Source organism: Populus trichocarpa, chromosome 19 (assembly GCF_000002775.5).
Source record: "Populus trichocarpa isolate Nisqually-1 chromosome 19, P.trichocarpa_v4.1, whole genome shotgun sequence".
NCBI lineage: Eukaryota > Viridiplantae > Streptophyta > Magnoliopsida > Malpighiales > Salicaceae > Populus > Populus trichocarpa.
In genome coordinates, this window is record NC_037303.2 from 4,993,142 (window position 1) to 5,008,974 (window position 15,833).

Below are 15,833 nucleotides of genomic sequence, written 5' to 3' on the forward strand. Positions count from 1 at the left end.
ATTTGTTTTGTATTTATTTGGTCCCTATAGTTTTAGGTTTTTACATTTTGATTATAGAAATTTAATTTTTATATTTCAATCCTTGAATATTGAGAGAAAAGAGAGAAAATCATTGGCAGAAAAAAGGGAGAGAGAGAGGTTTTGATTGATAAAAAAAAAAAGGATTTTGGTATCAATGAATTCATCTTGGTGAGGAAAGTTCTATAAAGTTGGTTTGAACCTTTAATATTGCCAAAAAAATAGATCATGGCTCAAGAAGATTTTTTTTATTTGATATTGTAAATAGAGTAAATGAGGTTTTTAAGATTTGTTTTATGTATTTTTAGATGAAAACAAGTTGAATTTAGAGTTTTTTGAGTTCAAATATCCAAGATCCTGTTTTTCTGACCACTAAAGGTGGTGAGGGATAGCAATGAGTATCCATAGATTGGGTTTTGTACTATCCATAACCAAATCCCAACATAAAATTAACTCGACTCGAACTCGATTGGGTATGAATTTTTTATACCCAATCCGATCGGATTTAGCATTATCTATGGGTCGGGTTAGGGATGGCTAATGGGAATCTATAGGTCGGGTTTTATTCTATCCATAACCAAACCCCAACCTAAAGTTACTATCCTAACCTGACCTGAACCTGATTTTTTATACCCAATCCGATTGGGTTTCATGTATTCATGACCCGACTTCAACTAAACCGAACCCTAACCAAATAAAATATGGATTTATGATACATGATCCGATCGGATTTAAGATATTCACTAGATAGATGGCTCGCGCTACACCGTGGGTTGGACTATTTTTTTCTAAACATAAAAAAAAAACCTCCATGCGAAACTTAGGATTTAAAAAAAATCAAAGAATTGGGTCATTGAGTCGACTAGATTTAACAACCTCAGCTAATCTAATAATAGTTTTTTTAAAAAAAGGTAATGACAACAAATAACAAAATTAATAAAAAAAATTGACATCCAGGATATAAAAAAGTGACAACAGACAAAGACCCAAGTCAACCCGGGTCAACCCATCAAATCTATGACTTGGGATATGAGATCGGGATAACAAAAAAAAAAGTGAAAAAAATAACAAAGGCTAATTCGTAACTAACCAAATATTGGAAAACAAAATTAAAAAAAATACACTAAAAAAATAAAGGGTCAACTAAAACTAACCCTCTAAACTTGTGACATTGGTTATGAGACTAGCATCATCACATTATAGAAGTCAAACCTGAAAAAATCACAAAACAAAATCCTTAATAAACTAAATACCAAAGGATGAAACCAAAATAAAATTAATTAAAAACCACGATCAAAAGAATAAGGACTAAATTTTTTTGTTATATTTTTTCAAAACTCGTTGATTTGTTTTTGCTAAATCTTTATCAAAAAAGTATAATTTTGACATTCTTGCAAAATAAAAAAAATTAATTGATCCGAGTAACCCTGGTCAACTTACTCGACCTGTGACCTAGGAGCTGCTTAGGGTCAACCCCTTGGCCGGGTCTAAAAATCATGATCAAAAGAATGATGATCCAATTTCTTCATTAAATTCTTTTTTTTTTTTTTTTAAACTTGTCTTAAAACCCATTGATTTTTTTTTTGTAAAATTTTGTCCAAAATAATGTCATTTTTACATATTTGTAAAATAAAAAAATTAGTTGCTCGGGTAACCCTGGCCAACCCACCTGACCTGTGACCCGTGATTGTCCTCTGATCCGGGTTTAAAAACCATAATTAAAAAAATAAGGACACAACTTGTTTGTAAAATATTTTTAAAACTCGTTGAATATTATTTTAGCCCAAGTTGATATGGGTAACCTTGACCAACCCATTCGATTTGTGACCCAAAACTTGCCCGAGGTTGACCCCTAGGTCGGGTTTAAAAATGAGGATTAAAAAAAATGAGGATTAAATTTGGCATTAAAATCAAATAAAATCAAACAACGAGGGATGAATCTGAAAAAGAAATTGATTAAGAAAATAAAAGAAACCAAAAGAAATTATAATGAAAAGAATGAGGATAAAATTAAAAAAACAATCAGGTATGAAATTGAAAAGAAAATCAATTAGAAAAAGGGTGAAAAACAAAATAAATATCAATTAAAAAAAGAGGACCAAATCTAACATTGAAATAAAATAAAATAAAATAAAGTAAAATGCAAAATGGTGAAATTGGAAAAATAAATTCATAAAAAGAATTTAAAGCAAATATAGAACAACAAAAACTATGAGGACCACAATTGAAATAATACAAAAAGTTAGGACATTTTTGAACTTTGGGTGGGTGGAGAAGAGAGAAAAGAGGAGAAGAAGAAATCCAACCACCGGTAGCCCTTACGACGGTCAAGATGAAGCGCCGCCCTGCGACGCTTTGCCTAAGACGATGATGGGGTATTTTTGAACACTGGAAGAGATGTCACGAGCCGTTCAAATGACACAGACAACCTCTATACGCTGGCGCATTCTTATCACGCGCCAGTAGCTTTTTAGTTTTTCTTTTATTTTTTTATAAATACCAAAACACTCATGACTCCACATGAAATTTTAAAAAAAACCAAAGTTCATAAGACGCCAATACCGCTAAAAACAAAAGCATGTGTTTTAAAATCTAAGGTTATTTTGGTAATTTCATTGTGCTAAATAATAGAAAAAACCGAAAAAATCCCTCTTCCAAATCAAATCAAAATTCTGCTTCTCTAGGACTTTACAAATCATAGAATAATATTTGTCTTGGGTTTCGCTGGATATTGATTGAGGGTTAAGCTATTCAGCATTTAAAGCAACGTTCCCCTCCCCTCCCCTCCCATGTCTCAACTCAATTTCAATTCTTAGTTGCAATCTGAGTTGGAGAAGATAAAGAAAAAAAAAAAAAAAAAAAAGAGTTCATGCTTTTCACTGAAGCTTGATTAACATATGCTCTTTTCACTGAAGCAGAATTCTTCGAGAAAAAGCTCCTTGTCTCGTAGTATCATCCTTTCTGCTGCCTGGTTTCTTGCGTGCCCACTACGTGCTTACCTGCACAGAAGTAGAAAGAGTTGTCGGTTCTAATCTTAAATTGGCGAAAAATAGAATACATCACATAAGTATAAAGAAGACTGGAGCAAGTGCATAGCTCACTTTGGCACTGCCGGTTTAAAAAATTTAAATGTTTTTTTTTTTTTGTTAAAAATTAAAAAAAAATTATATATTTTGGATTGTTTTGATACATTGATTTTAAAAATAATTTTTAAAAAATAAAAAAACATCATTTTAATATATTTCAATACGAAAAACATTTTGAAAAACAATCACAATCACACTTCCAAATAAACATTTCCTCGGGCTTAAAGAGTTGCACAGTACAGATAATAGAAAAATCCAAAATCAATTTATAGTTTCTATCTCACAAAACCGAGAAAAAAAATACGTCCAAAAATCAATTTACAAAACAACCTTAATTAAATCGATAGATCTAGAAGAAGACAAGAAAAAAAATCAGATACAACCTTACTTTAATCAGATCATATGTTATTATCGAAGAAATCGAGACCGAAGAAAAAGGGAGTGAGGAAGACCGAAAGAGATGGGGTCATTTATTATATATATATAAAAAACTACAGTCGCCGCGGGAAGTGATGGCCGGAAAAGAGAGCCGTATTCTTCTTTATATATTTAGCGCTTAGTGTAAATGTCATTTTCTCAAACTTCAAGCGCATTAATGAATTTCACGGCGGGTTTTCGGTAGGATAGAGAGGTATCTATACTTAACCTATAATCTGAATTTTTATTTTTAAATTTTACCAAATCTCAATTAGGTTAAAAACTTTTTTATTCATTCGGGTTAATTTAAGCTGATATTTATAAGATTTAAGTGAAATTGGTTGCATATAGAATACATGTCATCTATTTATTTAAAAAACCAATAGCCTCATCTACTTGAGTTAAAAAAAAAAAAAAACACGCCGACACGTAGCTTCTCAAACCTAAGTTGCTCATAGGTTTTTTATGAGCTTATAGTCTAAGTTCAGACAAATCTAAATTTTATTTATTTGCTGGAAAGTAGTTTTTATTTGGAAAGTGAATTATTTTTTGATATTTGGTAATAAAAAATAAGTTGTAAAATATTTTTCAGTATTTGGTTATGTTATGAAAAATAAGCTGAAAAATAACTTATTAATGTTTTATTGTTTTTCAAGTTGCTTAAAATAATGAGGAACAAATCTTACAAATTAAAAAGTTGAATGAGAATAAAATTGAAAAAAAATATAATTTCATAAATTATCTCAAATAAAATAAATAATAATTAAATAATAGAGATCAAATTTAACAAATTAAAAAAAATAAAAGATGATGAAATTAAAATAATAATAATTACAATTTCATAAATTATTTCAAATAAAATAAATAACAATTAAAAGAATGAGGACCAAATTTGATAGATAAAAAAATTCAATTAAAAAAATAATAAGAGAAAAGCAAATAACAATCATAAAAATGAGAATCAAAGTTAATATAAATATCAAATTCTAAGGGATGAAATTAAAAAAATATTATATATATATATATATATATAATTTTAATTGAAAACAAATAAATTTTTTATAAAAGGGCCAAGATAAAAAATTGAAATAAAAGGAATAAAAACTATAATTGAAACAACAAAAACAAATAGGACCAACATGCACTTTTAAAAGAAGAGAGGAGAAAGGAAAAGAAAAAAAATGGTCACAGTCAACAAATCACCCATCCTTTGATGGAAAACAACATTTGATAATTGGACACCACCACACACATTGCTTAAAAGGCGTGGTCGGCGTCTGCTCATTGAGGCGTGCATGTCATGCGTCAATAATTTTTTTTAATATTCTATATTACTAAAAGATAAAAAGCCCCTGAACCCACCTAAAATTAACAAAAACAAAAACTAGATAAAAAGATGAAAATGCCCCTCCAATGTAGCTTTAAAATTATTTGATCCCAATGACATTTAAGTATTTTTATTGTTCATTAAAAAAAATGACCCTAAAGCCCCTGGACAAAAGCTCTTTCTTTCCCTAAAAGTTTATTTTTCTAATTTTATTGTTAAAAAAATAAAATCAAAAAGACCTTTTTTACCCCCTAATGATTTTTCAAATGACACTTGTGTCCTTTGAAAAGATCAAAATACCTTTTATTTCTAACCTTCATTTTTGTGTTGAGAAGGGCAAAATGATAAAAAAAAACATTATGGATTCAATGTGTATATCGATAATGTTTTTTTTACATGTTTTAGAGTTTCTTTTAATGTCACTAAAATACAATAAAATTCATAAAAAAAAATTAATTAAATTTTGTATTGAGAAGTGTATGTGGGACTTGCTACTAAATACAATGAGAAAAATTCTTTATTCATAAAGAAAATAAATTTATTGGGTAAGTTAGATGCTAACTCGGGACCCAAGTCATGAGGTTGAAACAACCCCACAAAAAGCAAATTGACAAAAATTATGATGTCCATCCAACAATTCAAATGTAGAAGGATGAAATAAAAAAAAAATCAATTAACAAAAAAGGACCTTAAAAAAAACCCAGCAAACCCGGGTAAGTTTGTCAAACCCAACAAGATGGATTATACAAATGAGATAACCTAATAAAAGGAAAAATAAGAAAAAAAAAATATAAAGTCCAATTCTCAAACTAACCAAATATTGAAGGACAAAACTGAAAACATATTCAATCTTAATAAACAACTAAAAAAAAATCTCGAGTTAACCTGGACTAACCTACTAAATCTGCGACCTAGGTTATGAGATCGGGATAACCTCATAGAAAGGAAAGCAAAGAAAATCATGAAGCCCAATTTTAAATAAACCTGATATTGAATGATAAAATTGAAAAATAAAATACGTGTAAAAAATAATATAAAAAAAGATTGATGTCAACTTGGGTTAGCCTTTCAAATCCATGACCTAGGTCATGAGACCGGAATCATCCCATAAAAAAAGTCATGAAACCCAATTTGTTAACAAGCCAATATCGAAGGATAAAATTAAAAATAAAATTTAATTTTAAAAAAGGATCCAAAGCAAAAAAAAATAGCAATCAAAAGAATGAGGACCACGTTTGACACAAAAACAAAATAAAGGACACCTTTATTTCTTTGACAAATCAACAAATATCGAAGAGAGGAGAAATAAAAGAGAGAGAAAAGAAAAAAAGGTTATCGAAACCTCACCACCCTTCCATCGTCAACCTGTGTGACCTCACTAGAAAGGCCTCATTACGTTGTGTTTGTCACCACCGATAGGGATGGAATTTTCACATTCGTCCTATGGATACCAATACGAAACAGTCCAAATAGATGTGAGATTTTTTTACCTGATCAAGTTTGGGTAAAACCTGAAGGTAAAAAGTCAGGTTTTGGATAAGGCATGGATATTGTTAAACCCGACCCAAAATCTGAGCCAAAATGAATTTAAAGAAAATTATATTTATACCAAGCTATGTGTAAAGAAATTATAGGGTTTCTAGTCTCCATTCCAGTTGTCAGTCTTTTCTTCTCAAATTCAATATCTTTCTAATTCTGCTAAATTACATATGTAACATCAAATTGAGAAAGATGTAATAATATTGATAGAATCTACACGACTATTAGAGAGCTCATAATGCCATTAGATATCAAAGCAGAAGCAGTGAGCTTTTATTTAGTGTGGTTTGGTGCTGAGAATTGAGTTAGGTCAAAGTTTGAGGAATTAGGGTTTAAAATGTTAAAATCAGAATCAAGTTCAGATCTTGAGATGGGGTTGACTATGAAAGAAGTAAAAGAGGCAGTATGGAGTGTTGACGGATTGAAAACCTCATGTTCAAATAGATTTAATTTCTCCTTCTACAAAAAGGCATGGTGTTTATGATATGGTGATTGAATTTTTATTTTTTTTTTCAGAATAGGGCATATGCCTAAAGGCTTTGGGCAGAGGGTGGAGGAGGTAGCACCGAGGAGGGATTGTCTTCCTTTTAGATTCCATCATGTTCTTTTGTTAAAACGAATCATCAATTTTATTGTGTGTTGACTAGTTAGGTTTAAGTTTCTAAAATCCATGCTCGATGGTTTTGAGGTAGGGTATGAATAGTAATTTAGGTACAAGTTTAAGTATGAATAGTATGAACTTCATCCATGAATACCTATTGACATCTCTAGCCACTAAGGAAAGAGGCTTTCAGCCACTTGAGGAAGCTGTAAGCGTTGATTGAATGCGATGACTTCTTCAAACGCTGACGCATCGATTGCACATGCTAACCAGTTTATCCCTGCCTATTCACCCTAGCCTGCCATATTTTTAAATTTTTAATTTTGGCCCGTTAACACCAAATTATTTGACATCAATATAATTTTATTTTATTTTGTCAAATTGAGCATCAACCGAGCGCATAAAATTTTTCTCAACATTGCAAGAACCCCATATCTAGGCAATTAAAATAAATATACAAAATCAAATCTTAAATAAAGTCAATGTGAAAGGATCAAATTAAAAAGAAAAGTTGAGTGACTGAAAAAGAAAACCCTCTTTCTCTAACAATGCAAATTAGTCCCTATGTAGGCAAACAAAATGGATTGAACATTTGTTTAAGCTTCAAATCCTGTCTTTAAAGCTCTGTTTTTTTAAAAAAATTAATGAAATTGAATATTATGTTGCCAAACCGAGCATTAAAAAGTGACAAAACATTCCCCCATATTGCGAAATCCTCACACACAAGCATAAAAAATAAATCATCAAGACTAATACCAAATCAATATAATGTAAAAGGATCAAATAAAAAAAATAAGATTAAAGGATCAAAATGAAAAGAAAAGAAAAAGCAAAATATTATGCTAACAATGTTTTGCCTCACAAGTTGAAAGACTTAAGCCCCGTTTGTTTTTCAGGTTAGTAAGTGTTTTTGAAAAAATTGATTTTTTTTTATTTTAAATTAAAATTTTTGATGTTTTTAGATTATTTTGATATGTTGATGTTAAAAGTAAATTTTAAAAAATAAAAAAAATATTATTTTGATATATTTTAAATATAAAAAAGTTTTTAATAACTAATGTGTTTTTTTTTTAATTTTTTATTATTATTATTATTTATTTGATGACGGAGACCAGGAGAGAGAAGGAAGGAAGTAGTCCTTTCCGAATCCAAATCCAAATCCACATTCTTCTCCCTGACTGTCTCTTTCACAACTCTTCTCTTTCTTCTCTTCTGCCAGCCCATACCCAACACCTCCCAAACAACAACTCTTTCCCTTCTGCTAACACGAACTTTCTTTTCTATTTTCTCTTCCATTTTGATTTCATTTAGTTCCGCTTCTAATCTTATATTCAATCCCTCGTTACTTCATTCCCTTCCTGTATCAGAAAACCACACACTCACACTACATAAAGACAACAACTTTCCTTTCAAATCCTCTCATTTTCAACCAAACGAAACTCAATTCAATTCATGTTTGACCCCATTCGTCCAGGTCCCCGGGGAGCTTGCAAGTTATTCATTAACACTTAAATCCAATCCCTTTTCTTTGTTTGGATTTGATTTCTTCGGAATTGGTGTTGTAGGGGCTTGAGGAATTGTGGGATTCGGATTTTGACAGGAATTGGGCATGAATGAATGAAGATGGCGTTCAAATCCAAGATAAAATGGATTGCACTGTTTGTCTTGATACTATCAATGGTGTCTCTAGTGATTCACCTCTCCATCACAAAGCTTTCGGGGCCTTATTCACTGCAATCTACTTTAATGCCTGCCATTGGATTTAACCTCACTCCTATCTTTGGCGTACAGATTTCATTTTGCGTTCTGCATTGTTTTGTTTTTTTAGCATTTGTTGTGTTCTTTATTTGTTTTTTCATCTGGGTTTTCGTGGTTTTGTAGGGTGATAGAGCTGTTAGAAATAAGAGGTCGTGGGGGCATGTGAAGTCTTTGAAGTCACTGCAGCCTTATGCCAACCCGAGAAGCAGTTATCCTGGTAATGGGTTTTGCTGAACTTTTCTATTTGTCTGTTTACTTTTCTGTTTCTTTTATGTCCATTGAGGTTAAATTTCTTGAACTGGTTTTTATTGGAGGCGAGTGTCTTCTGGTTATTAATTAGCTGCTGTGGAATTTGGAAATGTGAAATGGATTTGATCAGTTAAGTTTTGTAGGAGTGCATTTAAATAAACTGTGGATCGGTAAGTTGTTGAAGCTTTCTTTGAAAGTTTATGTAAATTTATAGCTTGGTTGAGGTAATTTCAAGTTGGATTTGGCACCCCATTTAACATGCTTCTGAGGGAGTAATTGACACATCCTGTAGGGAATTTAGTGATCATTCCATTTGGTTGCGTTTCTACTTGTCGTTTCCAATTGGATGATCTTGTATTTTGCTGAAAGTGGTTGAGTCGTAGATGTTCTTTCTTTTCTCCTTTTTTCCCCTTTATTTTTCTTTCTTTCTTATTTTTATTTATTTATATTTTGGTAGGGGGTTGGGGATTCCTTACTTGGTTAGTCTGACCAATTGAATGGTGCAAAAAGCATGTTTTGTGCAACTCCATTATTATTATAACAATCAATGCATGGTTGGTGTGTTTAAATTAAGTACCATAGTTTTTTTTGGAAAAGAACTCTACTTATCTAGTTTGATATTGATAATCCTTAAATGGGTTATACAATGTGCACCATTATGTTTATTTGCATAGTTTTGCAACGGAATCTATGTAAAAGCCTGTGAAAAATGAAGGTGGCTTATTTGTTTTAGAGTAGATTGTGGAAAATGGGTTATACAATGTGCACCATTATGTTTATTTGCATACTTTTACAGCGGAATCTATGTAAAAGCCTATGAAATGATTATTTGTTTTAGAGTATATTGTGGAACATGTTTGTGACGTTTTTTATATTTTGGATGAAGGGAAACCCCAATCTGTTTTGTGACTTAGGTTAAATTCCTGGTGCATTAAAGTTGCTCCATTCACTTGTACTGGGAAAAGTTTGGACTTACTTTCATGGGCATGGATAGATAATTCTCAAGGAAGAGTTTGCTCCTAATAAGTTTTGAATCATGACCTACCCTTATATTGACACCTCTTGCCAATCAGCCAACCCTTTGTTGTTATTTGTGGAATTATGTAACCGTTACTTCTTTACAAGACTCTATATATAAGCAATATGGTGAAATGGCAGAAAAGAGCATTCTAATTATTTTGATTTCTAATAAATTGTCTTCACCAAAGCTGCAAGCTTTCTTCCCATTTACTTTCATTTCATCAACGAGATACCTATTAACTTGGTGCACTTTCTGCCTTGCTCATTATATTATGATCTTTGTAGGCTACATTTGAGAATTTCTATCCTCATTGATTTTTATTTTGCTTACATTTTTTCTTGGGTTACAGTTCCAAATGAAAAGAACAACGGTTACATTTATGCAAAAATTTTTGGTGGATTTGAGAAGATAAGATCCTCGGTATGATTCATTTGATGTTATAAACTTGTTTTAATTTTGATTTATAATGAGAGTTCATAACATTTCTGTTAATTTTCTAGATCTGTGATCTTGTCACCATATCCAGGCTTCTAAATGCTACTCTTGTCATTCCAGAGATTCAAGAAAGTCTTCAATCAAAAGGCATTAGGTAATTTACTTTAGCTTGTTTAATGGTTTGCCATTGAACTCCTTGCACTTGAGAAGCTTACAGGTTTTGTTTTTTTCTTTCTAATTTCTGAATTTGGAACAGTTACAAATTCAAGAGTTTTTCATATCTCTATGATGAAGAGCAGTTCATAGCATCACTTAAAAATGATGTAATCGTTGTGAACAGCCTGCCTGAGAATTTGAAGGCGGGCAGGAGAAGGAATGAGATCCATACTTATAAGCCCAAAAGTTCTGCTTCTCCAAGTTTCTATGTTAAAGAAATTTTGCCTGAGTTAAAGAAATCCAAGGTTATTGGACTAGTTCTTCATGATGGAGGATGCCTGCAGGTAGGTGAATATATTGCAATGTAGATCATAAAATGATTTATATTGTTCTCTCATCTTGAATAGCACCACCTTTCTACTCATAATTGTTAACATAATTGATTTTGATCTCTCTTGTCATTTTTTCTTCTAGGATATGACCTTTGCTTGGATGATAACTGTTAGTTATTTTCTTGTGTTTCTTGTGCTTATTTCAATAAAAGGATGTGCTCATTTCAATAATAGGACATGCTCATTTCAATTTTCTTTATTTATTTGCAAAGAATTAATGATTAACAAGCAATTGTATGGAACCAGGAAAAAACCCTAATCAGATGCCTAATGCAGCATCTTTTCTGAAGTGGAATTCTGAACTTGTAATTTTGAGATGCCAACTGCAATTTTAACTAAACAAATTCAATAGAAATTTGTGGATCAAAGTGATAATTTTGCCAGTCAAAGAAACATGTTGAGCATCGTTTTAACTTGATAGCTACTTTGGTTCCCTTAGTATTTTCAATTCACAAAGTTTGGTATGCGCAATTGTGCAATGGACTACTCAATTTGGGGCATGGAATTTGGGTGTTCATTTATTTTTTATTCTTGATAATGCTTTAATCTCTGTTGGTAACTTTCTTTGCAGTCAATTCTTCCTCCGAGCATGTCTGAGTTTCAGAGGCTTAGATGTCGAGTTGCATTTCATGCTCTAAAATTTCGCCCAAAAATTCAGGTGCTTGGTCAGTTGATGGTTCAGAGGTATAACTGATTAGTTTCTTACCTTGCCTTTCCAATAAAATTATAATGCCAATTACCAGATTTCAGGATGTGCACAATCTTCATTAGTTTAGCACTCTGTAAGAATATGACCGACATTGCAATAATAAATTGCATGCAACTTCACAATCTATGAAGCATTTGTTTGCAGTTCTTGGCTCTAAAACTTTTTCCACAGGTTACGGGCATCTGGTCAACCTTTCCTTGCATTTCATCCTGGCTTAGTGAGAAATACCTTGGCATATCATGGTTGTGCAGAATTATATCAGGCTAGTTGTTCAAGCCTTTTCTCATCTATATCATTGCTGTGATCAAAGTTGCATCGATATGTTTAAGTTTGGTTTCTTTTAATTTTAGTACTTGTTTTGCTGTTCAATTGGTCATAAAATTCAGTAGTTGGAATTTCAATATTTGGATGTGTCTTCTTTGTGATTTTCTACCTCAAACATAAATGAAGATAGATTATATAAATACCTCGTTAAATTCTCTATTTTTCCTAGCCCCTTCTTCTAACTTGGCACTTCCTCTAGGATGTTCACACTGAGCTTATACAGTACCGAAGGGCACAGATGATTAAGCAAGGGATTCTTAATGATGAGCTAAGTGTAGACTCACACGTCCGAAGATCCAATGGGTCATGCCCCCTCATGCCAGAAGAGGTACACACAGGGTTAAGGTTTAACTTTCAAGTCCAAACTGCACAATGCATGCTTCTTTTATCTACACTGGAGTTTTGTTTCTTGCACATTGCTTGAATTATGTTTGCCAAATCATTTGCAGATTTCATATTAATTCTAGTCCTTAAACTTTCTTTTAGAAGGGATTTTTCATTTTTAGATAGAAGAAAGTATCAATAGAAAAGGGAAGAAATGTCCAGCAGCACTTTAGAGAACAAGACATCCTCCAATTAGAGAATGAGAAAAAAACAACAAAATTTCAATATAAAAGATAGTCTAATCTCACTAAATTAGCTTTGAAACTCATACACCATAGTGGTCCCATGCATTGCATTGCAAAGAAGCTAGAAGCACCATCCTATTCCACAACAATTGTCTTGAGGTTGACTTATCCTAAAAATGTCGACTATTTATCTCCATCCAAGCTTACCAAATAAGAACCATGTCACCACAAGCTCTTATGTTCCTTCCTCCTTCCAAAACCCACCATGAACAATCTATCCTGCATATCTTCCACCACCATTGGGCAGCCCAATGTTGACTGTCTCCTAGCATGGTAGCATATAACACAGATCTTAGGAGGAAGGCTTTTTACAAGAGCTTTCCTAGCTAGCAGCAAATTATTAGTTTTCATCTTATCAAATGTTACTATCCCAGGAATGACACAACTTTGTGGGGCCCTTTTACTTCTTTGAAACATTTTCAGATTGGTCTTCTCCTTAAAGAGATGGGCTATTCTACTGAAACAATGATATACGTGGCTGGGTCTGAAACTTTCGGTGGTCAACGCATTTTGATCCCTCTGCGAGCAAACTTCTCTAACACTGTGGATCGCACTCAGGTGTGCACTAAGCAAGAATTATCTGATTTGGTTGGTCCTGAAACACCTCTTCCATTGAATCCTTTCCAGCCTCCACCTACCAAAAGTGAGGAACAATTAAAAGAAGAGTGGAATAGGGCAGGTCCCCGGCCTCGTCCCCTTCCTCCACGTCCAGACAGACCCATCTATCAACATGAAAAAGAAGGTTGGTATGGTTGGATTACTGAGTCTGACACAGAACCAGACCCTTCATCTGTAGATCTGAGGAATCAAGCACACAGGTTAATCTGGGATGCTCTTGATTATATTGTCTCAGTGGAAGCAGATGCATTTTTTCCTGGTTTCCATAATGATGGTAGTGGATGGCCAGACTTCTCAAGCTTGGTCATGGGACACCGGCTATACGAGAGTGCTTCTTCTAAAACATATCGGCCAGATAGGTATGATGGGCAAAAATCTCTTATTATGAACTTCAAATTAATTACAGCATAAAGGTACTGAATCATTCCATGGAAATTGATTGAAGTACAATATGTTTCAACGCAAAAAATGGAAGCATAGTGTGGATGAATGTCCTCGACTACATGATACTTGAGATTCACAATTTTCTGCAGTTTTAAAATGCCAGCGGGGCAAAATAAATTCAATGACTTGTGATTACATTGATTCATTTTTTCAGTATATATGCATCTGATAGTAGGGATTCTCTACTTCCACAATTTATGTTCATTTGGTTTTTGATGTTCTGCAAGGAGCAGCTGACTTTTCACCTTCAATTATAGTGCCATGAAGCATTTAAAACTTGCCATACAGACAGAAAGAGGGAAGGATTTGCCAGGAACGTAACAGATGTACTATATTTCTGAGAAAGATTATCAACCTGAATTTGCATTTTCATATGATAATATATATTATATATTTGTGTTGAGTAATGATTTTTTCCCTGCTGCTCTTCCAGAGAGTTATCAGCTTTCAGTTGGCAGCAGTTCCCAAATAATAATCATGTTATGTTGAGATAGCCACGAGAAGTATTGTAGCATGCCAGGAAAAAGTGTCTTGCGGTCTTCTATAATCTTCTTTACATTGATTTCTGCACTGTGGTGTTGCTGTTTTTAAGCAAACAAATCATCTTGAATCCATCTCAATTTTCATGTAATAAAATTTGTTGTACTGGTTTTATCTGCTTCCTTTTGATTTTGCACACCTTGTACTTTAGTTCTGGTTTTGGCCAGTCTTGATATATCTTCTTGATGTTCACCTGTATATTATAAATTGAACAAATCATTCTGATGCTTTGTTGGTTCTTCAAACAGGAGGGTTCTTGCAGAACTTTTCAACATTATCCATGACAACTTGTACCACCATAACAATCGTACTTGGAAACGTGTAGTAAGGGAACATCTCAACAAAAGCTTGAGTGAAGACGGACTTATCAGGCAATCCCTTCTGTCAAAACCAACCACATTCCTGTCTCACCCGCTTCCTGAATGCTCTTGTAGAATTCCATCTGCTGAGGTTCCAAAACAGGTAAAAGGTAATGATGGCCGATTCCTATATGGAGGAGAGGATGAGTGCCCAAGATGGATGCAGCTTAGTCAGGAAGATACTCGCTCAGAGTCAGCAGTAGTGGAAGAGGGTAGTGATGATAATAGCGAGTCAGAATATGAAAATGATGGTGTTGAACAGCAAGAATCTGATGACAGTAGAGGTAGAAGTAGTCTTACTCAAATACCGATGGATCAGGATGATGAATGGGATCCTAATGACTAGAAGTGGATGTGCTGATGATAGGACTTCTGTTTTTATAACTGAAGATGGTACTCAACTTTTCAGCAATATCTTCTGGGATGTAGAGTTTTGGGGATGGGGCGATGAGTCCAAGGTCTTTTTTCACAGTTCCAACTTGGTGTTTTGAAGGAAATATTCAGATTTATTCTTTCCTAGTAGATTCAAGAAACCCTTATAGAAAAGAAAAACATTTGTATACCTTCTTCATACGACACTGTTTTAGCGTGATAGTAGTAGCGAGCACAACTGATACCTTCAAGATAAGCCTGTTGCAGAAGCAGAAATGCCCTGTCTTCTGAGAAACATGAAAGATGCTTCAGCACGGAGGAGCTTTGATTTGGGAATGTTGGTATTGGACAGTTTGCAGTTAGTTCCACTTGAAGATCTTTTTGGTATCTGAAACATTAATTTCTGTCCTTGAACTGAATTTCCTGTCGGAGTGTAAAGTTGTTTCGAACAGAAATCAATGACAAGAATTTTTCTTCTTCTTTTTGTCATAGTTCTAACAATTCCATCACCCATTAGATGTTAACAATAACATATGCCGATGTTATTTTGTCATCATCGTTCAAGTTCAATGACCCGCATGCTCAAATAATGTTGACAAACACGAAGCATCTTGGAAAATGCAGGTGGGCTAAGCAAAGTTAGTTGCAGAATACAAGAGTTGGCAGGTTTTACTCAATGTAAATGTGGCCTGTACCCCTGAACCATATGAGGTGAAGGTAGGAACTAGGAACCACCTTAAATCAATCATGGGATGATCGGCACATTCAACCTCCGCAGTTTCAGAGATATGTTCAGTAGAAAAGAATCAGGAATGGCCAGGACACATGGCTAATATGCA

At 33.2% G+C, this 15,833-nt stretch overlaps 1 protein-coding gene across 3 annotated transcripts; it reads left to right on the plus strand.

Annotated features, from left to right (window-relative positions):
• The first annotated feature begins 8,115 nt into the window (after nt 1–8,115).
• LOC7469888 (protein EMBRYO SAC DEVELOPMENT ARREST 30) lies at nt 8,116–15,478 on the plus strand. 3 transcript variants are annotated; one of them, XM_024591044.2, is made up of 11 exons: nt 8,116–8,773; nt 8,870–8,963; nt 10,366–10,436; nt 10,517–10,605; nt 10,708–10,951; nt 11,571–11,683; nt 11,880–11,970; nt 12,232–12,360; nt 13,085–13,403; nt 13,515–13,638; nt 14,512–15,478. In XM_024591044.2, exons 1-11 carry the CDS (start codon nt 8,606–8,608, stop codon nt 14,966–14,968), a joined length of 1,899 nt encoding a protein of 632 aa, XP_024446812.2. In that variant the 5' UTR covers nt 8,116–8,605; the 3' UTR covers nt 14,969–15,478. The 3 variants fall into 3 exon arrangements, with proteins under 3 accessions (XP_024446812.2, XP_052305304.1, XP_024446811.2); XM_052449344.1 differs by having other exon boundaries at nt 8,116–8,462; nt 8,554–8,773; nt 13,085–13,638; XM_024591043.2 differs by having other exon boundaries at nt 13,085–13,638.
• Nucleotides 15,479–15,833: the final 355 nt, after the last annotated feature.

Bases quoted from the DNA above. Each gene is read 5' to 3' on its own strand.
- LOC7469888 (XM_024591043.2), top strand. From the start codon at position 8,606: ATGAAGATGGCGTTCAAATCCAAGATAAAATGGATTGCACTGTTTGTC. The intron at 8,774-8,869 runs GTACAGATTTCA...GTGGTTTTGTAG, and splicing joins ACCTCACTCCTATCTTTGGC to GGTGATAGAGCTGTTAGAAA. The intron at 10,606-10,707 runs GTAATTTACTTT...AATTTGGAACAG, and splicing joins CTTCAATCAAAAGGCATTAG to TTACAAATTCAAGAGTTTTT.